The sequence below is a fragment of the Erpetoichthys calabaricus genome, chromosome 5 (genome assembly GCF_900747795.2).
Source record: "Erpetoichthys calabaricus chromosome 5, fErpCal1.3, whole genome shotgun sequence".
NCBI lineage: Eukaryota > Metazoa > Chordata > Cladistia > Polypteriformes > Polypteridae > Erpetoichthys > Erpetoichthys calabaricus.
Genome location: NC_041398.2, coordinates 2,066,547 through 2,090,304, shown reverse-complemented (window position 1 = coordinate 2,090,304; position 23,758 = coordinate 2,066,547). Strand labels below are relative to the sequence as shown.

At 40.1% G+C, this 23,758-nt stretch overlaps 3 protein-coding genes across 12 annotated transcripts in view; 2 read left to right on the top strand and 1 right to left on the bottom strand.

Moving 5' to 3' along the window:
• LOC114652431 (gastrula zinc finger protein XlCGF57.1-like) overlaps window positions 1–23,758 on the top strand; it is a 596,652-nt gene that overhangs the window by 201,923 nt on the left and 370,971 nt on the right. For 2 of the 6 annotated variants that reach the window (XM_051927957.1, XM_028802812.2), the window contains one exon: window positions 16,647–21,372. The exons of the other annotated variants lie outside the window; for them this stretch is intronic. The gene's annotated coding sequence lies outside the window, so the exon portion shown is untranslated. Of the gene's footprint in view, window positions 1–16,646; window positions 21,373–23,758 lie in introns of those variants that run through there. 6 annotated transcript variants of the gene reach the window in all.
• Window positions 1–23,758, bottom strand: part of LOC114652436 (tripartite motif-containing protein 16-like) — a 274,064-nt gene that overhangs the window by 48,636 nt on the left and 201,670 nt on the right. The gene's annotated exons all lie outside the window — the stretch shown is intronic.
• Window positions 11,240–23,758, top strand: part of LOC114652506 (zinc finger protein 568-like) — a 186,687-nt gene continuing 174,168 nt past the window's right edge. The window contains exons 1-3 of one of the 2 annotated variants that reach the window (XR_007934996.1): window positions 11,240–11,742; window positions 14,728–15,405; window positions 16,004–16,486. Coding sequence is in view for 1 of the 2 variants with exons in the window: in XM_051927967.1 (XP_051783927.1) it covers window positions 11,331–11,742; window positions 14,728–15,405; window positions 16,004–16,116 (1,203 nt within the window). In the remaining variant the exon portion in view is untranslated. Of the gene's footprint in view, window positions 11,743–14,727; window positions 15,406–16,003; window positions 16,639–23,758 lie in introns of those variants that run through there. The other variant, XM_051927967.1, reaches the window with a different exon arrangement.

Here is a 23,758-nt window from a genome sequence, read left to right as displayed (position 1 = left end):
CCGCACAGCATCAGGACAGCCATGTTATATCTACACATGCAGGTCACTCCATGTCACATCATCACACTTATGGACCTCATCGTCACAGATTTTAACAAGACTTGGCCTGCTGATTTGGTCATCTTAGTGACCCATGGAACTGAAGTTGCACATGTCTTGGATCAACAATAATGAGATTTAAGATCACAAAGTTTGAACACTGCGCTGGATTTGGACTTGGACTGGTCTATTTCTACCTAAATAGAAGTGAACAGAAATGGTTCTCATGTTGTTTTAATGCTCTTTTCCAGCTCTACAGTTTGTGAAAATACTATGCTATCCCCAAAATGAAAAAATGACCATGTAATGAGTGGTTATAATATATTTTTTTATTGAATTTTATTAATTTACAACAAATAATATTCCTTTACAAGCAAGTCAAGTTTAATACAACTAGCTTTAAGATTAAATGACTCCCCATTTATGATAAGGAGAGCTTGGTCAGCAGAGTTAAACTTTAATAACAGTAAAAATGGGTAGATAAGTAAATGAATAAAAATAGAGTAAAAAATTAAAAAGGGGGGATTGAGAACACCAAGGCTGTCTGAAAGGCATTTAAAGATTTTGTTCCAGAATGATGTTAATTTGGCGCAGGCCCAGAACATGTGACCCAGTGAGGCTGGAACTTGATTTTAACTTTCTCATGTTGTATTTTTCCCTGGAAGCCTTCTGGACAATTTTAAACGAGAGAGAGATGTGCTTTTGCGTTAATTAATTGTATGCTTTGCACATTATCTATCTATCTATCTATCTCTCTCTCTCTCTCTCTCTCTCTCTCTCTCTCTCTCTCTCTCTCTCTCTCTCTCTCTCTCTCTCTCTCTCTCTCTCTCTCTCTATATATATATATATATATATATATATATATATATATATATATATATATATATATATATATATATATATATATATATATATATGGAGCACGAGTGAATTCTCTGCATTGCTACCTTCCACTCCTTTTCTGTGATATTGAGTGAGAGATCCTTTACCCACAGTCCTCTTGGATTTTTGAAAGGGAGGGACTGTAAAATGGTTTTATATATTACAGAAATGCTGTCTGAGTACTCAAGACTGATGAATACTTTTTCCGGCATAGAGGTAGGTGGAAGTGAAAGAAATGTGTTGCTGGAAAGTTAAATTTGGAGTGTAATTGTTTGTAGGATGCAAAGACGTTGTCTATGTACAGATTTCTAAGTGATTTAATCCCAGATGTTTTCCAGATATTAAAAACTGCATATGTTTGAGAGGGTGGAAGAAGGTGGTTCTCATTCAGGGGTGCCACAGATAAAAGCTTCTCCATCTTAAAATGCTTTCTACATTGGTTCCATATTCTGATTGATTGAAGTACAATTGGGTTGTTAGTATATTGGTGATACCTTGTATTTATTGGGGTACAAAGCAAGAAGTATAAAGAAGTGCAGCAGGATTTTATTTCTATTGTGGACCAAGCCTGTGTATGTTCATCTATTTGTGTCCATGTCCTGGTTTTTATAGCTTGTATGTTTGCTGCCCAGTAATAAAACTGAAAGTTAGGTAGAGTCATGCCGCCTTCTGCATTAGGTCTTTTTAGGGTCGCTCTTTGGATACGTGGATGTTTTGAATTCCAAATAAATGAGGTTATGGTTGAATCTAATTTCTTAAAAATCTATTTATTGATGTATATTGGAATGTTTTGAAATAAAAAGAGAAGCTTAGGGAGGATATTCATCTTAACATCTTCATGTTGGTTCTTCCAGATAAAGTGAGATGAAGGGTTGACCATCTATGCAAGTTTTGATTATTTTTTCCATACAGATGGCAAAATTTTATTCATAAAGAGCTTTAAGTTTACTTGTGATGTTTACCCCTAGGTATTTAAACTGATCTGCAATGATAAATGGGAAGGTGTCCAATCTCATATTGTGTGCTTGAGAATTCACTGGAAAGAGCACAATTTTAGTCAGATTAATTCTGAGACCAGAAATGTTTGAAATTCTGTAAGTGCTGTTAGGACTGCAGGCTCAGTATTTTGTGGATCTGATATATACAGTACCATGTCATCTGCATATAGAGAATCCTTCTGTGCCAGTCCTTCTCTGATAATCCCATTTATCTCATAAGCATTTTGACGGTGAACTGCTGGTGGCTCAGTTGCCATTGTAAACAGCAGTGGAGACAAGGGGCATCCTTATCTGGTACCACGTTCTAGTTTAAAGTAGTCTGAATTAATGTTGTTCATATAGACTGAAGCTTCTGGATTGGTATACAGTAGTTTGATCCACACACAAATATTCGGGCCAAACACAAATTTCTCCAATGTAGTGAAAATGTAGTTCCATTCAACCATAAAAAAATGCTTTTTCTGCATCCAACGATAATAATATCTCCATGGTGTTAGACTTTTTGGGTGAATATATAACATTAAACGGGCATCAAAGATTGAAAGCTAAGTATCGTCCTTTAATAAATCCAGTTTGGTCTTGTGATATTACCGAAGGCAGCACTTTCTCCATCCTTCTAGCTAGGACTTTGGAGAGTACCTTAACATTGTTATTCGGAAGTGAGATTGGTCTGTACGATCTTCTTCTTTTGGCTGCTCCCATTAGGGGTCGCCACAGTGGATCATCTTCTTCCATATCTTTCTGTCCTCTGCATCTTGCTCTGTTACACCCATCACCTACATGTCCTTTCTCACCGCATCAATAAACCTTCTCTTAGGCCTTCCTCTTTTCCTGTTACCTGGCAGCTCTATCCTTAGCATCCTTCTCCCAATATACCCAACATCTCTCCTCTGCACATGTCCAAACCAATCTCGCCTCTCTGACTTTGTCTCCCAACCGTCCAACCTGAGCTGACCCTCTAATGTCCTCATTTCTAATCTTCTCCATCCTCGTCACACCCAATGCAAATCTTTGCATCTTTCACTCTGCTACCTCCAGCTCTGTCTCCTGCTTTCTGGTCAGTGCCACTGTCTCCAACCCATATAACATAGCTGGTCTCACTACTATCCGGTAGACCTTCCCTTTCACTCTTGCTGATATCCGTCTGTCACAAATCACTCCTGACACTCTTCTCCACCCATTCCACCCTGCCTGCACTCTCTTCTTCACCTCTCTTCCACAATCCCCATTCCTCTGTACTGTTGATCCCAAGTATTTAAACTCATGCACCTTTGCCAACTTTACTCCCTGCATCCTTACCATTCCACTGACCTCCCTGTCATTTACACACATGTATTCTGTTTTGTTCCTACTGACCTTCATTCCTCTCCTCTCTAGAGCATATCTCCACCTCTCCAGGGTCTCCTCAACCTTCTCCCTACTATCACTACAGATCACAATGTCATCAGCAAACATCACAGTCCACGGGGACTCCTGTCTAATCTTGTATGTCAACCTGTCTATCACCATTGCAAATAAGAAAGGGCTCAGAGCCGATCCCTGGTTTGTGCATGCCTTTTAGCTGGGTTATTGGTGTGTACAATGCACATTGTAATACATCCTTATTTTGTTTAGGAAAGACAGTAATTAATCCATCCATCCATTTTCCAACCCGCTGAATCTGAACACAGGGTCACGGGGGTCTGCCAGAGCCAATCCCAGCCAACACAGGGCACAAGGGCAGGGTGCCAACCCACCGCAGGACACACACAAACACACCCACACACCAAGCACACACTAGGGCCAATTTAGAATCGCCAATCCACCTAACCTGCATGTCTTTGGAATGTGGGAGGAAACTGGAGCGCCCGGAGGAAACCCACGCAGACACGGGGAGAACATGCAAACTCCATGCAGGGAGGACCCGGGAATCGAACCCAGGTCCCCAGATCTCCCAACTGCGAGGCAGCAGCGCCACCGTGCCGCCCGACAGTAATTAATGCTTGGCAAAAAGTTTGAGGTAGAATTTTATTTTTTTCTAGCTTCTATAAATATTGCTAATAGCAGGGTAGCTAGCTGAGTGGAGAATTTCTTATAAAATTCAGCAGGGTAGCCATTGGGGCCTGCTGCTTTCCCACTCTGAAGTGAGCTTATAGCATCTAGTAATTCTGATAGTGCCAGAGGTTTATCCAATTCCTCTGCATTAAGAGTATTTATTTGTGGTATCTGTAATGCGCCCAGAAATGCATTAGATTGCGTCTTGTCTTCTTTATAGTAGTCTCTAAATGTGCGTGTTATATTTTTATAGTCAATGATTTTTTTCTCCGTTTGTGCTGGTGATTGCTGGGATTGCAATGCAAACTTCTTGCTTGTGGATTTGTTGAGCTAAGATCTTATTAGCTTTCTCTCCATGTTCATAATAATGATGTCTTGATTTAAAAATGAGTTGTTCAGTTTCTTTACTTGTTAAGAGGTTGAGTTCAGAATACAGAACCTGCCTTTTTATATGAAGTGCCTCACTTGGACACCTGGCATGTTCTTGATCTATTCTAGCAATTTCGTTGATTAGCTCTAATACCTTCTTGGTTTCCAATTTATTTCTTTGGGAAAGATATGAGATAATCTGCCCTCTTAAGAAGGCCTTCAGGATTTCCCAGAGTGTTCTTGCAGAGACCTATGAGGATATATTTGTCTCTAAAAAATTGATTTGCTTGGACAGAAATTCAGTACAGTTCTCATCTATATCTATAAAGGAGACTTGGGATCCGTGTGGCTGTGTTTGTGTGTTTGTGGAGGGACGGAGAGTTAAGGCGGGTGTTGCAGTCACGTGATCATCTCCCCTCCCATTCACCTCATTTCATTCACTTCATTTCGCTCCGAGCTGAGCTCCGCAGCTGACACGGTTAGTCCTTTCTCCTTTACTGTTTAGTAGAGGCGGTACTTACTGAATTGTATTTTTTCCTTTAGTGTTTCTTAGTGTTTATTAGATGCAGTGTGCCGGTGTTCCCGGCGGTGTTGCGGTTTAGTGTTACTTTCTACTTCGTTTTTGTACTTTAGTGTTTAATAATAATAATAATTCATTACATTTATATAGCGCTTTTCTCAGTACTCAAAGCGATAAAATAGTGAGTGATACATAGCTGATAGCAGTGTAGAAGCAGCACAGCACAACGGAGCCGGTAGAACAGGCGGGTGTGGTAGCGTAGGTGAGCGGCGATAGCAAGCAGCAGAAAGCACAGCAGGAGGAGGAAGCAGGATTTGGATGTTCCAATACACAGCTATAAACAGTAACGCTTGGGAATTTCAGGCGAGATCGCCCCGGAGCCATAAGCCATAAACCAGGTTAGTATGAACATCAGATCAGTTCCCGGTCGTAGAGTATTGTAAGATGAAACGGGAGCAGATCAGCATAGCGAATATAATCACGGAGACAGATCATCCCGAGGTGTTAGATCGCCAGGTACAAAGAAATGTTCGTAGGTCTCGTCCCGTGATCCACAGTCTCCGCTGTTTCCAGTAAAGTGGAGTCCATAAAATCTGTAAATATTAAGCCACATCCATGCAATTCGAGTCAGCTGTATCCACGAACTATACATACAATAAACAAAATAAAACATGCGTAAGAAAGTGCAGAATTAAGGCGAATTTTGCGAAAAGTGTTCTTAACAGGGAGGAGCGGCAACAACAAGCATGCACCAGCGTCCCCTCACCTACTATAATAAAGCAGTTAAAGTAAAAGTCTACTAAACTTCTTTATTATATCTCATTTAGTGTTCTTCTCAGCGGTGTTGCTGTTTTTTAGTGTTAGTGTTTACTTAGTGTTTGTGTTTAGTGTTATGGAGGAGTGATCTTACCACTGTCAGATTTTGCAATGAATGAGTTGGTAAATAATGATTATTTATCAACAGATCACATGAGCAAATTCAACGAAATTTTAGCTGTGCATACAATTTTCCAACCTCAAAAGTTTTGCTAATGTGGACTCCTGACATACCTATAATGCCCATTCCACAAAATGCAAAACATATTCAAATATTACCTTCTGCAGCGACTGAACGAGTGACTCACTGGGTGTGTACGTATTATGATGGTGCTGTAATTCATGTCTATGACAGTTTAAACGCTGATAAAAAATTCAACCTCACCGAAGATCAGCTTCGTTTCCTTCGTGCTTTGTTTCCTTACAAACCTCCCATAGTTTATGAAGATACACAGCAACAATTAAATCATACAGATTCTGGTGTATTCTCAATTGCATTTGCTGTGTGTATTTCTTTAGGTATTGACCCAAGTGATCAAGTTTTTACTATTTCTTCAATGCGAAATCACTTACAAATAATTTTTGTTACTCGACAATTGCTTCCATCCCCTGTCGAAAGTCGCCGACGGGTGACACCAGTTACAAGTATTCAGTGCGCTCAAAGACCTGTACGAAGTACGGCCACTAACGCAGTCACTCATAAAAGGGGAGATGACTCGGTGCAGGAAATGGGGATTGAAACTACCTTGGAAGACATGCAATCAACGAGGCAATTAAACGGATCTCAAGAGACGTCTTCTAGGTTGGAAAAAAGTGCTTGGCTGCCAAAACCATATATACACACACACACGCACACATACATTATATGTATAATATATATATATATATAATGTAAATGTTCGTTTGTTCAAAACCTTAAATCTCCAAAAGTTCTTCACTGATTGCTTTGATATTTTGACACAACGATGCATTCGAATACGCGCGTGTTTTTATATACATATTATATAGATGGCACACCTGTGACAGGTAAAAACATGCTTTATTTGAAAACACAGCGCCATCTGTTGGACGTAAAAGCAACACACGCCATACTAAATATTTTACGATTCTATTTCAATGTTTCGATCAAATACATTTGTAAGTACGTGAATAAAGGCAGCGACATGGCAGTTTGTGACGTGCAACCAGAAAGAAGTGATAAGAATGCGGTCATACATATCGATGAAATCGCACAGTTTTAGGCTGGAAGATACATAAGCAGCAATGAAGCTGTATGGCAAATTCTTTCATTTCCCATACATGAACGAAGTCCAGATGTTGTTCACTTAGCAGTACATCTAGAAAACGGACAATGCGTTTATTTCACAGCTGCAAATGTGCAACAAATAGTAGCCCTGAATCCACCAGCTAAAACATTAACTGCTTTCTTTATGTTATGTCAAAATGACGCATTTGCGAAAACACTGCTGTATTCGGAAGTGCCTACGTATTACACATGGAATGCGAGTAGAAAAGCAGACTGTACACCGTGCATCCCAATCAAGATGAATGCTTCTTTGTTCACATGCTGTTGGTAAATGTGCCCGGTCCAACGTCTTTCCAGCAATTGAGAATTGTCAACGGCGTTACACATGCCACTTTCCGAAGTACATGTCAAGCTCTGAATTTATTGGAGAACGACCGACACTGGGATGTATACATTAATGACGCGTGCAACATGTCACATCCAAATCAAATTTGTGCATTGTTTGCTATCATATTGACCGCCTGCTCTCCTTCATCTCCAACATAGTTATGGGAGAAATATAAATCACACATGGCTGAAGATATTTTCTATCGAATACGCAAGTAAAATTCAAATATAAACATGGATTTCACAGCAGAAATCTACAACTAAGCGTTGATAATGATTGAAGATTTGTGCTTAGGAATCGCGAACAATCAATTGGGAATGCCATCACCGAATCGATCTGCTGCTGCTGCTTCGTTCGATGTAGAATTACGTCATGAACAAAAATACAACACGGATGATCTTTTGTCATATGTGCAATCAAATATTCCTAAGCTAACGCTTCAGCAAAAAGGCATTTACGATCAAATAATGAAAACTGTCAATAACGGGGTTGGAGAAATCTGGAAATTGGGAACGGAAAGGTGGCGGTTGATCTGACCTCAAGACGAATTTCATTGCCTCATAACTTCTGCAATTTAGTGACGTCAAAAGAACAATTGGTTGAAAAAGTATTTCCCAGTATTCAAACCAATTATAAGAATCACGATTGGCTGAGTGAACGAGCTATTCTTGCGGCCAAAAACAAAGACATCTACGAACTTAACAATATTATTCAGTCTAACATTCTGCACAGACAATGGAACAACAAAAAAATAATGTATACCCACAAGCATTGTGAAATTAAGCATATTACAAACGTGTGCTTTCTCTTTTCTTTCTTTTCCATTTAACCAGACTGAGCCACAGCAACACGTGGCCGGGTACCGCTATATATACACACACAGACATATATACATGCACATATACATCTATACTAATTAAAGGCAAAACCCTCGCTGACTCACTCATCACTAACTCTCCAACTTCCCGTGTAGGTAGAAGGCTGAAATTTGGCAGGCTCATTCCTTACAGCTTACTTGCAAAAGTTAAGCAGGTTTCATTTAGAAATTCTACATTTATGGCCCCATCTTCACGAAATTTGGTAGGCGGCTTCCCTGCGCTAACCGAAACAGATGTACGTACTTATTTAGGTGGTATGACACCACTGTCAGCCGTCATATTGAACTTTCCAATGGTCTTTGTTACTTAATGGGCCCATCTTCAAGAAATTTGGTACGCGGGTTCCTAACGCTAACTGAATCCTACTTACGTACATATATACATCCATAGCCTGCAGCTCGGTCCACACTCTGAATCCTCCAGATACTCCTGAGCATAATCTAATTTTGAAGGTTTGGGCACCAATAATGTTACTGAGAAACTTACAGCCACCAAAACTTTGTAATGGCACGAGACTTCAGGTCACATGCCTGCAAAAGAACCTAATTGAGGCAACTATTTTTACTGGCGGTGGCTCAGGGAAGAGAGTTTTTATTCCTCGCATCCCCGTTATACCCTCTGATCTCCCATTTCAATTCAAACGCCTCCAATTTCCAGTAAGGCTCTGCTTCGCAATGACAATAAGTCTCTGGGACAGACCCTACAAAAGGTTGGCATTGATTTGAGGCAAGATTGCTTTTCACATGGCCAACTATACGTTGCATGCTCAAGAGTAAGCTCAGCGCACAGCTTGGTCATATTACAACTGGAAGGACGAACTGACAACGTGGTATACAAAGAGATCCTTAACAAATAATTATTGGTACATTTTCCCTCAGATTATTATTTAAAATTTTAAAGCAGTACTTTGCCACTGCGAAGCGCGGGTATTTTTCTAGTCTGCTAATAAAAGTGAATTAAGACACCATCTGCAAAATGAGTATGTGGGGTATAGTGATTTTAGCTCCAAAATCAAGGGGGCATGGTCAGAAATAACAATAGTGTCATACTTACACGATTAAAACATAGGCAAGAAGTTGATATCTATAAAAAAATAATCAATTCTTGAGTAGCAATGAAGCACTGGTGAGTAGAAGGAATATGTTCTTGAGTTTGGGTTAGAAATCTCCAGGGGTCTGCTAAATTGTGGTCAGTTACAAACTGTGTAATTGTCTTTGCAGTGTTACAACGTCATGTTTCATTCTTCACAGTCCTCTGTATTTTCCAGTCTCTTCTGTTATTATCACCTGTTCATTTATTTTTCTGTATTCTTCAGCCCAGTGCTCTGACAATAATGTAGTTTGATCTCCTACCATATTTGTCTAACAGATTATTGCCTGGCAATGGCGATTTCTTCTGCCTGCGTTGCGTTTGTCACCTTTTGTGTTGCTTCTCACTGGTGAAACATGCAGTTTTATGTGTGACAGTAATGCCCATTGTCACCAGACTTGACTTTACTACAAAGATTCTCAATTGCGCCAATTCCATTGAAGCAAAAGTAAGTGCAAGCCATACTGTTAATGCCAGCTGCCTTTGGTTTGTAGCTAAACACGCCGTGTCCAGTAGCTTAAAAGCTTGCACAACATTAGGGACAGCCATGTTATATCTACACGTGCAGGTCACTCCATGTCACGTCATCACACATATGGACCTCATCGTCAGAGATTTTAACGAGACTTGGCCTGCTGATTTGGTCATCTGAGTGACCCATGGAACTGAAATTGCACGTGTCTTGGATCAACAATAATAAGGAGATTTCAGATAACAAAATTTGAACACTGTGCTGGATTAGGACTTTGACTGGCTATTTCTCTTTAAAGATAAGTTGCACAGAAATGGTTCTCATATAAGCTCTTTTCAAGCTCTGTATTTTGTGAAAATATCATGTTATCCCGAAAATGAAAAAATGACCAAGTTATGAGTGATTATAAGATTAAAATTTGAATAGTGAAAAAACTCTATTTTAAAATTGGCCAATTTATTACTACAGCTACCTTATAATGTCATGAACATCTCCAGAAAATTGTTTTTTTGTTAAAATCTGTGATAATGATGTCAAAGTGTGATAATCTGATGTAGAATTACCCATCAGGAGTATCTCTGCTCCAGATCGATGATATAATCCACCATAGACAATGAACTCGCCCTTTTAACTCTGTACAATCTGAATATGCCTCATAAATACGATCCTTTTTCTCCTTTAAACACAAAATCAAGCCTTTCTATCAGAATGGTCGCACCTTCATCTTTATTCAGGTCTTATACTCAAATTGACATCTCGATGCTGTCCCTGTAAGCGACAGTCCAACCCCAAGTGCGTGTTTTTTATTCCTAAGCTCAGTAACCCGTGTCCATATTAAATCTTAATTTTTCCAGCTCTTGCTTGCCTTTCTCTTGTCAAATGCAGGCAGGATTCTATAGTTAGCAGCCATCCTCTACTATGAATATTAAGCTTAAATAACAACACAACACCTTTGACATTAGCCACACACTTTTTATTCTTCTCTCCCATAAAACACACCCATCATGAGTAACCTCCTACAAAACCACTCTCCTCAAACACTGAATGTCCTACTCCCAGTCAGGATGCAGTCCCGTAATCCCACAAATAGGAGCACATATATAAGCTATAGAATATAACAACTGAACAGAATGAAGCTCCCGATGCGCAGTTCAAGTCCAGCAAGGATATCCAACAAAGCCCTAAATATGACGGCTTTAATAGACCTGCCATTGCTGTGTCCAAACATGATGGTACCGTGTAGATAAAGTGTTGTCATATCTACATGGTGGCACTGAAATGTATGCAAATCCCCTTTAATGAAGGTCTGCAATGCACTTTAATCACATCTGAATTGTTTGATTTGTAATTTTAAACTGTTGAGGCAGAGGAGGGAATCAAGAAAAATATATCTTTGAACCAAACCTGAAGTCTGCTCATTATTTTTACTGACTTTATGAAGTTAAATTCTTCCACTTTTATTTTCACAGGGCTTTCCCATTTCACTTGGCCATACACTGAGGTTCCTAATGGCCTCCAGCTCAGGGCTGTCCATGTGAGAAGTGAATCTGAGAAGAGAAGAGCAGACACTTGAAGAGAGAGAAGAGTTTCCCACAGAGCATGGCCTCTACCAAAGAAGATGGTGTGGATGAAATAACTGTGGACATTAAAGAAGAGGACTATGAGTGGCTTACACCAGAGGATGTGTGTGTGAAGCTGGAGGATCACGAAGAAAGAATTTCAGTTTTCAAAGAAGAGGAGTACAACGGGGTGACTGCCGCCATTAAAGCTGAGGATTTTAATGATTTCTCCATTGGTCTTGAACTTCAAAAGCATGAAACTGAGGATATTTTCAAGCAAGAGGCCTGTGAAGAATCTCCATCCAGTTTACAGCCCTGGTCCACTAATACGGGACGACTGGCTACACAGGAAAATTTTGCAGAGCTGAAATCAGAGTTATCAGAGTCTGAAGAGAAAATCACCGAAGGAAATGGGAGAGAAGGAGAAGAGTCACCTGGGAGTGTTGGAATAAGTGAGTAATGTGATTAAATATAAAAGAAAGAGAGCATTTATAAATTGTAACGGTGGGTGCTTTGATGTTTTGAGAAGATTGATATGACAATGGAAAACACGGTTAATTGAATTTGGATAAAGACCACCTGCACAGGTGCATGATAACAAACAATAGGTTACCTAATAAATCATAAATTATAAAAACTTGGGTGAATAAGGAAAAATCTAAAATGTTCAGCACATGACTTGAACATCATGAAGCTTTGACTGAAGCTGTGACGTATGTTAGGCCAACAGCACATTACGTTCAATGAGAATATCAAAAGTCATATTTTGTTAAAGACATGTACATTTCTTAAATTGTTTAGCAGTAAAGGCAGAAATGTTCAGAAAAAGAAAGAAAGAAGTAAGCATAAAGTCCTCACCCCTGTGCACAAAATAGGAAGAGTGAATTTGTTTAATGGTAATCTTGTGCACTTTGACGTTAACGTTGACAAGAGCTACCTGTATGAGCCATGATGACATTCAAGGGGTCTCAGGGTCTTCTTTCAGCATCTTGTGTTCTGCTCTCAGCCTGAACTTGCTGGGGCAGCATGGCCTGGACAAGTCGGCAGTGGTGTGACATCTTCACTTGGAGTTGATCTTAGGTCCTTCCGTCTCCCACAGTCACATCAGGTCAATTTGGAGTCACCACTCCACTTCACCTGCATGTTTTTGGGAATGAGGGGAATAACCAGAAACACCATTCAGAGCCCCTATGTAGAGCAACTGTGGGCAGGATTTGACCCCAGGACACCTGAACAATAAAGCAGCTGTGCTAAACACTGTGCCCCCCCTAACACAAGCGGATATATTTGTATGTTTATTTGTAGGCCAGATTAGTTTCTAGAGGATGTAAATATCATCACATACATTACAATTAAGAAGAGAAGACCAAAACTCAGACAAATGATTGGTTAGGAAAGCTCTGATCACATTCTTTAGACCTGATAATGATCACCTATTCCATTCCATTAGGATCTACTGATATCAATAATAATACTGTTTTTCTTTTTTTTTTTTAAAAAAATAAATGCATTTTTAACCACGCATAAACTTCACATTCCATAATACAGTGCTACAGCATACACAAAGAACACTTACCCATAATGCACACATAATGGAACAAAAACAAGATGAACAAAACAAAAGGCATGTCTTAATCATACTCCACATTTTTCTAATAAAAGAAAATGGTCAATTATATATTTGTAGTCGTCTACTACGAAAAGAAGACAACGAGACAGTCTTGGTGAATGCTTCAGGTTCTTATCTAAGAATATAAGCATCTCTGAATGTTCTGAGGACAGTCCGGTCCTCCTGTCATCCACAACGTGTGCTGCCGTACTGAACAGACGCTTGCTGTCCCCACTTATATAAGAAGGGCACAGGTAGGACAACGACTTTTATTGGTCCTCCAGAATGCCAGTGGCCCAGCATCTCTTGTGGTTTAAGATTCACAGAGATAAAAATTCACCTCTGATGCTGCCGACTCAAATATTGTTTTTATCTTTATTGACAATTTCTTCATGCATTCTGCAGTTCTGTTGGCGAGGAGTTTCTTTGGATCTTTCGGCTGTCGTCTGTCACTCCAAGTGCGTCTTTGTGGTCGAGACACCGGCACTAAGCAGTTTATGTGTTTGAGATTTGTAATCATCTGTGAAATACGTGTCATTGTACCATTGTTTAATTTGGAGAAAAAAGTCAGCATGATAATATATTTTACAGAATTCATAACTGAATAGTGACTATTCACACTCAATGCTTATTATGCATAATTAGTGTTATTTTATTTATGTCTAAAAACTAGGCTCGCACCATTTTACCCAACATGCAAGGAACAGGGCATATTACAATTTCTATCTAATCGACATCCACTTGATAACGATTTATATTTATGTAACAGTTTGGAAAAAACTCTATATCCCTTTCCTGCCATCTACCTACAAATTCACTGAAAGGCTTATCAAAGGGATTTAAGTCAAAACATCTAATGCCTGGTTAATTCTACAAATAGATCAGTCAACAGACACTCTCTGGCTGATGGAATTGTGGATCTAAATGATCTAGAAGGTCCAGGCTTACGAGTCTCACTATTTTTGTGTCACAGTAAGTCTTCGGCACTCTTGCTGTGTCAGTATTATAAGTTTGAGTTTTCTAAGTGCTGCCATTATTGGAGGCCGAGTGAGAGTAGGTGACTGAGCTAGACTAAACTTGATGGTCGCCTCAGCCTTTGAAGTTCTTGTTCTTCACACCAGTCCCTTTTGTGTTGACTTCTCAGATACTGAATAAGGTTTGTATTAAGTGTTAGCAGACAATCCTACATGGCTGATTTCTTTTTGCACAAATATTACAAACCGCAAATTTGTTATCGCCTGTAGGAAGGCAATAAAACTGTTAGACTGGCGAGGACGTGTTTCTGTATTTTGGTAATGTTGGATCTTTGTCTGGCATGCTTTTTATCATTCAAGATCAGATGTTAAGATCAGCTAATTTGCTGATCATCAGTCAAGTCATTTGGAGTGAAAATTGGTAGATTTTGATTTGTGATCGACTGATCAGATCAGGCTGGTCTTTCATATGTGAGAGAAAGGTGGAGAAATTGAACAGACATCAGCAGAATATGTAAAGACTACACATGGAGTGGCCAGACCATAAATGGCACCTCAGTGTGATGAAGGAACTCCAACCAGTGTGCCACCACTTTACTTATACTGTTTCATTTATTTTAAAAGGTGGGTAGTGGTTAGGAATTTGAACATCAAACCCTGAAGTTACAGGTTCACATTCAGCCATTGACACCATGTGACCATGAGCAAGTCACGTGACCTGTTTGTGCTCCAGTTGCAAAAACAAGAGAAATGTAACCAATTGTGTCTCAAATGTTGTAAGTCGCCTTGCATAAAGGTGTCAGGAAAAAAAATAGTAATAGTTAATAATAGTTAAAATGTTTGTGTTATTTCAGATTTACAGAAGAATGGCTGCATCTATCCACCTTTATTTGGTCAGCCCACTCCTCAATGCAAAGAGGAAAGTATGAAGAAATCAGCAAGAGGATCAGAGAACCTGACAGCAGCCTTTTTGCAGTGCAGTTCTCTCCCTGCTGCTGGAGTAACACAGACAGAAGCCATCAAAACTGATCGACAGCAAGTGGAGAAAGAAATCCAAATTCACACTGTTAAAAAATGCTTTTTGGAATGTGACAAACAATTCACACACACAAGTGATCTTAATAAGTATATCAAGATTCACACAGGAGAAAAACCTCATTACTGTTCAGAATGTGGTATGTTGTTTTCAAGCAGAAGCAATCTTCAGAAACACAGAAGAAGCCACACAGGAGAAAAACCTCATTGTTGTAAAAAATGTGGAAAGTCGTTCTTAAGGAGAAGCTCTCTTCGGAGACACAGAACAATACACACTGGATTAAAACCTCATTGTTGTGCAGAATGTGGCAAGTCGTTCTCATGTATAAGCTATCTTCAGAGGCACAGAAGAATCCACACAGGAGAAAAACCTCATTCCTGTCCAGAATGTGGTAAGTCTTTCTTAAGGAGAAACTCTCTTCAGAGACACAGAAGAATCCACACAAGAGAAAAACCTGATTGCTATCCAGAGTGTGGGAAACGATTCTCACGTCCAAGTGCACTTAGGTGCCACAGAACAATACACACTGGAGAAAACCCTCATTGTTGTGTAGATTGTGGCAAGTCATTCTCATGTATAAGCCATCTTCAGAGGCACAGAGTAATCCACACAGGAGAAAAACCTCATTGCTGTTCAGAATGTGGTAAGTCGTTCTCGGCGAGAAGCAGTCTTCGGAGGCACAGAGTAATCCACACAGGAGAAAAACCTCATTGCTGTTCAGAATGTGGTAAATCATTCTCATGGAGAAGTGAATTTCAGTTGCACAAAAAAATTCACACAGGAGAAAAACCTTATTGCTGTTCAGAATGTGGTGTGTTGTTCTCAAGCAGAAGCAATCTTCAGAAACACAGCAGAAGCCACACAGGAGAAAAACCACATTGTTGTCCAGAATGTGGTAAGTCGTTCTTAAGGAGAAGCTGTCTTCAGAGACACAGAACAATACACACTGGAGAAAAACCTCATTGTTGTGTAGAATGTGGCAAGTCGTTCTCATGTATAAGCTATCTTCAGAGGCACAGAAGAATCCACACAGGAGAAAAACCTTATTGCTGTCCAGAGTGTGGCAAACGATTCTCACGTCAAAGTTCACTTAGGTGCCACAGATGGATCCACACTGGAGAGAAGCAGTACACCTGTTCTGAATGTGGTAAAGGGTACTCTTCCAGAAAAAGTTTTTGGAGGCACACGCAAAGTCATATTGGAGTAAAGCCTGTCCCAGAATAGACAAATAATCATTCATTTTGCTCATCAACCAAAAATATTGAAGACAAATCTTCTGAAAGAGGTAAAGGACTCCAGTTGAAAGTAGTTAATAAGTACATAAGAATAGTGGAGAAAACACTGAAAGTGGCAAACAGATCGTAGATGTAAGGTAACCTCAGAGCCACATATGAATTAACACTGGAATACAACACATTTCACAAACAGCAAGAATCTTCTTCAATATCTTACAGGTGCAAGAAAAATCTCATTGTTGTCCTAAATGTGGTTAACACTTTTCATACAGCAGTGGCCTTCATATTCATAAATGACTGGCCTACTTGTGGTAAGCCTCTTAGCTGTTCTGAATGTTGAAAGTGGTCCTCCTGTATCAGCCATCATCAGCAACATGTAAGATTTCATGAAGGACTCAGAAACTGTACTGCCAGGATCGCAGCCATACAGGGACTGATCATCTCTGCACAAGTGCTGTGACATAAGATGGTGAACAATACAAACAGCAGACAACAGAATGAGGTAGCAACAGTACTGTGTGGTGATAACAACTTCAACCACAGAACACAACTGAAAGTTCAATGTAATAATGAAAAAAATGGAGAAATCAAATTAAATCCACAGTGCAGTGTCAACTACCTGGAGATACCACTGACAACAAGGCAAATATTTCTGTTTCGGAGCTTTGGAGATGGGGCCTTATCTTTTACTATCTCTGGGATGTCATCTGATGGCTGACGCCTGGGCTGAGTGCAGACAGCCGTTCTTAACTCTGATAATGAAGAAGTCATTTAGTGACGTCAGCTAACAGCCAATGCTGTCCAATCAGATACTGGGGAGGGACAGTCGAGGAGGACAGGAGACTAAAAAGAGAGCCGTCACATGACAGACCAATGTAGAGGGACTTTGTAATACTTTTATAGTAATTTAGGTTATCATTTATAAATAAGTCTTTACATACCAAACACATTCATAGGCTGTGTGTCAAGGGTGAGTCCAACAGTGGGAATTGAAGATCTAAATACAAATAAAATGAAACACAAATAAAATGAAATACAAATAAAATGAACAGGGTTCAAAGAGATATGCTTCAGACGTGAAGAGGGAGTCACAACAGCATATTAGGGTTAGCACAGGGACCAGTGAAGAATATCAATTAATGTATACAAGGAATATTATTTAAAATAATAATTTTATGAGAAATAGGACACCATAATGAATGCAGAAACACAATTAAAATGACATGAACTGATTTTATTGTCTGACATACAGTGGGGCAAAAAAGTATTTAGTCAGCCACCAATTGCAAGTTCTCCCACTTAAAAAGATGAGATGCGCCTGTAATTTTCATCATAGGTATACCTCAACTATGAGACACAAAATGAGAACAAAAAAATCCAGAAAATCACAGTCTGATTTTTAAAGAATTTTTTTGCAAATTATGGTGTAAAATAAGTATTTGGTCACCTACAAACAAGCAAGATTTCTGGCACTCACAGACCTGTACCTTCTTCTGTAAGAGGCTCCTCTGTCCTCCACTCGTTACCTGTATTAATGGCACCTGTTTGAACTCGTTATCAATATAAAAGACATCTGTCCACAACCTCAAACAGTCACACTGCAAACTCCACTATGGCCAAGACCAAAGAGCTGTCAAAGGACACCAGAAACAAAATTGTAGACCTGCACCAGACTGGGAAGACTGAATCTGCAGTAGGTAAGCAGCTTGTTGTGAAGAAATCAACTGTGGGAGCAATTGTTAGAAAATGGAAGACATTCAAGACCACTGATAATCTCCCTCGATCTGGGGCTCCATGCAAGATCTCACCCCGTGGGGTCAAAATGATCACAAGAACGGTGAGCAAAAATCCCAGAACTACACGGGGGGACCTAGTGAATGACCTGCAGAGAGCTGGGACCAAAGTAACAAAGGCTACCATCAGTAACACACTACACCGCCAGGGACTCAAATCCTGCAGTGCCAGACGTGTGCAGGCCCGTCTGAAGTTTGATAGAGAGCATTTGGATGATCCAGAAGAGGATTGGGAGAATGTCATATGGTCAGATGAAACCAAAATAGAACTTTTTGGTAAAAACTCTACTTGTCGTGTTTGGAGGAGAAAGAATGCTGAGTTGCATCCAAAGAACACCATACCTACTGCTAAAGCATGGGGGTGGAAACATCATGCTTTGGGGCTGTTTGTCTGCAAAGGGACCAGGACGACTGATCCGTGTAAAGGAAAGAATGAATGGGGCCATGTATCGTCAGATTTTGAGTGAAAACCTGCTTCCATCAGCAAGGGCATTGAAGATGAAACGTGGCTGGGTCTTTCAGCCTGACAATGATCCCAAACACACCGCCCGGGTAACGAAGGAGTGGCTTCGTAAGAAGCATTTCAAGGTCCTGGAGTGGCCTAGCCAGTCTCCAGATCTCAACCCCATAGAAAATCTTTGGAGGTAGTAGAAAGTCCGTGTTGCCCAGCGACAGCCCCAAAACATCACTGCTCTAGAGGAGATCTGCATAGAGGAATGGGCCAAAATACCAGCAACAGTGTGTAAAAACCTTGTGAAGACTTACAGAAAACGTTTGACCTCTGTCATTGCCAACAAAGGGTATGTAACAAAGTATTGAGATGAACTTTTGTTATTGACCAAATACTTTTTTCCACCATAATTTGCAAATAAATTCTTCAAAAATCGGACAATGTGATTTTCTGGATTTTTTTGTTCTCATTTTGTCTCTCATAGTTGAGGTATACCAATGATGAAAATTACAGGCCTCTCTCATCTTTTTAAGTGGGAGAACTTGCACAATTGGTGGCCGACTAAATACTTTTTTGCCCCACTGTACATTCTGTAGCCCATGGCCTAATTTAAATAAACATAACTGCAAATTTCAAATGTGGAAAAGGTTTAGTCCACCCTCTCTGTTTATCAGCACCTCCTATACCTGAAATTAGAATCTTGTTCAAATGATAACATCACGAGAGAGGATCTCGTCTGACCCTGTGCCACATTTGAGTACCAAGAATAGAAACAGAATAGATGAGGGTTACTAACAAATTATAACTGTCATATTACTTATATTTTAGTGCTGATGACGGGCTGTAGAGTTAATCAGCAGCTCTAGTCAGGGTGTGCTAAACTGAAGTAGTGAGTCTTCAGCTGGGATTTAAAAGCTGAGACCGAAGGGGCATCTCTCATAGTAGCTGGCAGACAAGTCCACAGTTCAGGGTCCCTGTAACTAAAAGCTCGACCTCCCACTGTTATTTTATTAATTCTTGGAATCATAAGCAGACCGGCATCTTGAGATCTAAATGTGCACTCAGGTTTGTAAGTCATGATAAGTTCAGATAAGTAAGCCGGCCATTTAATACTTTATATGTTAAAAGGAGGATTTTGAAATCTTCCCTAAACTTAACTGGGAGTCAGTGTAAGGATTTAAGAACTAGAGTTATGTGTTCGTATTTTCTTGTTCTTGTAATAATTCTTAGCAGCATTTTGGATTAACTGGAGGCTGTATAAAGAACAGTTTGAACATCCAGTGAACACCGCATTGCAGTAGTAAATACTACTAAAAATAAATGCATGAATTAATTTCTCAGAATCCTGTTTATTAAGATAATGCCTTTATTTCCCAAAAATTGTAAGAAGGAAAAAACATGATTTGGACAACTTTGTAATATGCGCTTTAAATGACATGCTAGAGTCAAAGAGAACTCCTAGATGGTGGGCTGATAAAGTACAATTAATGGTGATTCCAACTGAGTTAGGTGATGGCAAAATATTGTTGTGATCAGCGTCATTCCCTCCAATAATTAACATCTGTTTTATCTGTGTTTAAAGAAAAGTAGTTCTCATCCATCCACTCATTTAATTCACTTACACAACTAATTAAAGACAATATTGAAAAAACTTCATTTGATCTAAAAGAAAGGTATAACTGGGTGTCATCTGCATATGAGTGAAAATTGACATTATGTTTCCTAATGAGAGATCCCAGTGGAAGTTTGCAAAGTGAAAACAGTAAAGGTCCCAGTACTGAGCCCTGCAGGACACCATATCTCACTTCTGTGTGTAATGATGGAGTCCTGTCAGCACATTTCTGTACATATTGGAATTGATTTTATAAATAAGAACTAAACCAAGCGAGCACAGAGCCTGTAAGCCCAACATCATTTTCTAGCCTGTGCAGTAAAATAAAATTGGTCAATGGTGTCAAACGCTGTGCTTAAGTCTAACAACAATTACAGTGGAGTTTCCTTCATCCGAGGATATCAGAATGTCATTTACAACCCGTGTTAGTGCCATTTCTGCACTTTGACCAGACTGGAATTTCTCAAATAAATTGTAATGCTTAAGGTGTGACTGAAGCGTATTTTAGAGAGAAATGGTAAATTTGAAATGGGTCTATAATTATTAAGTCTACATCTGACTTTTTAAGTAAAGGTTTAATGACTGACACTTTTAGTGCCTCAGGTACTGTGCCATGCAATAATGAACTACTGATAATGTTTAGAATACGCGCTGCAAGAACATTAATTGCACTTTTTACTAGTTTTGTTGGCACTGGATCAGGGAACAAGTACTGGGTTTTATTTTAGAAATTAAAGTTAAGACTTTTTGCTCAGTTACAGGAATAAAATTTATAAAGTGTTTAATGCAAGGTGAGACAGTATCTGCCAAGCTAGTATGTGGTTTCCACTGTGATGCTGAGATCGGGGATCTCATATTTTTAATTTTCTCATTAAATAAGTTCATAAAGTCTGTATTGCTAATATCTGTTAGTATTTTGCAATTTAGGTCTGAATCCCCATTTGTTAAATTAGCAACTGTTCTAAACAGTACCCAGGGAGTTTTATTATTGCTATCTATTATTGTAGAATAGTATTCTGAGCGAGATTTAAAGAGGGCTTTTTTATATTTATTAACACTCTCTGTCAATGCAATTTGAAAGACCTGCAGCTTTGTTGTTCTCCATCTGCGCTCCAGTTTTCGACACTCTAATTTAAGAGTTCAGATGTTCTCATTAAACCAGGGAGAGTTTCTATGTGCTTTGATCACTTTTGTTTTAAGGGGAGCCACTGTGTCCAGAGCATCTCTCAAGGTCACATTATAATGTAATGTTAGCTGATTTCAATTGTATTCCATGTTTACATTTGATGTTCGCTGATCTAAATGGTTTTCCACAATTACACTGTACGTACTCAAAGTATCTATAAATTTTGAAGCAGAGTTACAATCTAGATGTCGCACTGTCTTTGTTTTAATCTAAATCAAATGTAATTAAGTAGTGATCAGAAACAACTTCATTTAATGGAGTAATATTTAAATTTTGAATATCAACTTTGTATTTTATAATTAAATCTAATGTGTGATTATGATTATGAGTTGGACTTTTGACAATCTGACAAAATCCTAATGAATTTACCAAGTAAGTAAAACCTTTGCTTCAAGTGTCAGTTTCCACATCAATGTGTACATTAAAATCCCCCATAGATAAATAGTTTATTAATCCATCCATCCATTGTCCAACCCGCTGAATCCAAACACAGGGTCACGGGGGTCTGTTGGAGCCTATCCCAGGGCACAAGGCAGGAACCAATCCCGGGCAGGGTGCCAACCCACCGCAGGACACACACAAACACACCCACACACTTGGGCCAATTTAGAATCGCCAATCCACCTAACCTGCATGTCTTTGGACTGTGAGAGGAAACCGGAGCGCCCAGAGGAAACCCACACAGACACGGGGAGAACATGCAAACTCCACGCAGGGAGGACCCGGGAAGCGAACCCAGGTCCCCAGATCTCCCAACTGCGAGGCAGCAGCACTACCCACTGCGCCACCGTGCCGCCAGTTTATTAATCCCCAAGGGGAAATTCCCATACTCCAGCAGCAGCATACTGATAATAACAATATTAAATTAAAGAGTGATAACAATGCAGGTATAACAGACAGACAATAACTTTGTATAATGTTAACGTTCCCCCAACCCGGGTGGAATTGAAGAATCGCATAAGTTTGGGGGAGGAACGATCTCCTCAGTCTGTCAGTGGAGCAGGACGGTGACAGCAGTCTGTCGCTGAAGCTGCTCCTCTCTCTGGAGATGATCCTGTTCAGTGGATTCTCCATAATTGATAGGTGTCTGCTCAGCGCCTGTCACTCCACCACAGATGTCAAGCTGTCCAGCTCTGTGTCTACTATAGAGCCTGCCTTCCTCACCAGTTTGTCCAGGCGTGAGGCATCCATCTTCTTTATGCTGCCTCCCCAGCACACCACCACGTAGAAGAGGGCGCTCGCCACAACCGTCTGATAGAACATCTGCAGCATCTTATTGCAGATGTTGAAGGACGCCAGCCTTCTAAGGAAGTATAGTCGGCTCTGTCCTCTCTTGCACAGATTATCAGTATTGGCAGTCCAGTCTAATTTATCATCCAGCTGCACTCCCAGTTATTTATAGATCTGCACCATCTGCACACAGTCACCTCTGATCATCACGGGGTCCAGGAGGGGCCTGGTCCTCCTAAAATCCACCACCAGCTCCTTGGTTTTGCTGGTGTTCAGTTGTAGGTGGTTTGAGTCGCACCATTTTACAAAGTCATTGATTAGGTTCCTGTACTCCTCCTCCTGCCCACTCCTGATGAAGCCCACCATAGCAGTGTTGTTAGCGAACTTTTGCATGTGGCAGGCCTTCGAGTTGTATTGGAATTGAGATGTATATAGGCTGAACGGGACCGGAGAAAGTACAGTCACCTGCAGCACTCCTGTGTTGCTGACCACAATGTCAGACCTGCAGTTCCCGAGACGCACATACTGAGGTCTGTCTGTAAGATAGTCCACGATAAATGCCACCAGCTATGAATCAACTCCCATCTCTTGTCTGTTTATCCCTAAGGAGCAGAGGTTGGATGGTGTTGCACCACTGCCTCTGTCCAAGTGAGAGAGGGATCAGTGTAGCATGTAGATGATGGCATCCTCCGCTCCCACCTTCTCCTGGTATGCGAACTGCAGAGGGTCGAGGGCGTGGCGTACCTGTGGCCTCAGGTTGTGAAGCAGCAGCCGCTCCATGGTCTTCATCACATGTGACATCAGGGCGACAGGCCGGAAGTCATTCAGCTCACTAGGATGTGATACCTTTGGGACTGGATTGATGCAAGATGGGTGTTCATAATTTGCTGGGTGATCATAATTTATAGCCAAATCAGATATAAGGTTGCTAAATTCAGTCATGAACCATGAATACGGCCCTGGTGGTCTGTAGACTAGAACTATAATTGTGTTGGAATCTGTTTTGCATTTTGTTAAAATGAATTATTCCAAGGCCTCCTCCACGACCTCTCAGAATCTCTATACTTATGAAGCAACGAGTATCCATCTGGTGACGCCTCAGCTAGGGGACAGTGTCACATTTACTAAGCCAGGTTTCAGTGAGAAGACACAGATCAGATTTTGTACTTCATATCATATCATTTACTAAAACAGCTTTACTGCCAAGAGAGCGAATGTTCAGTAAGCAGCATTTAAAACTGCAAGCTTCTTTCTGAACTGCTGATATATTTTTTGTTGTAATTTGCAGTAAATTTCTATTACAGGTGGCCCTGGTGGAGGGTCTGGTTTTATCTCTTGGTCT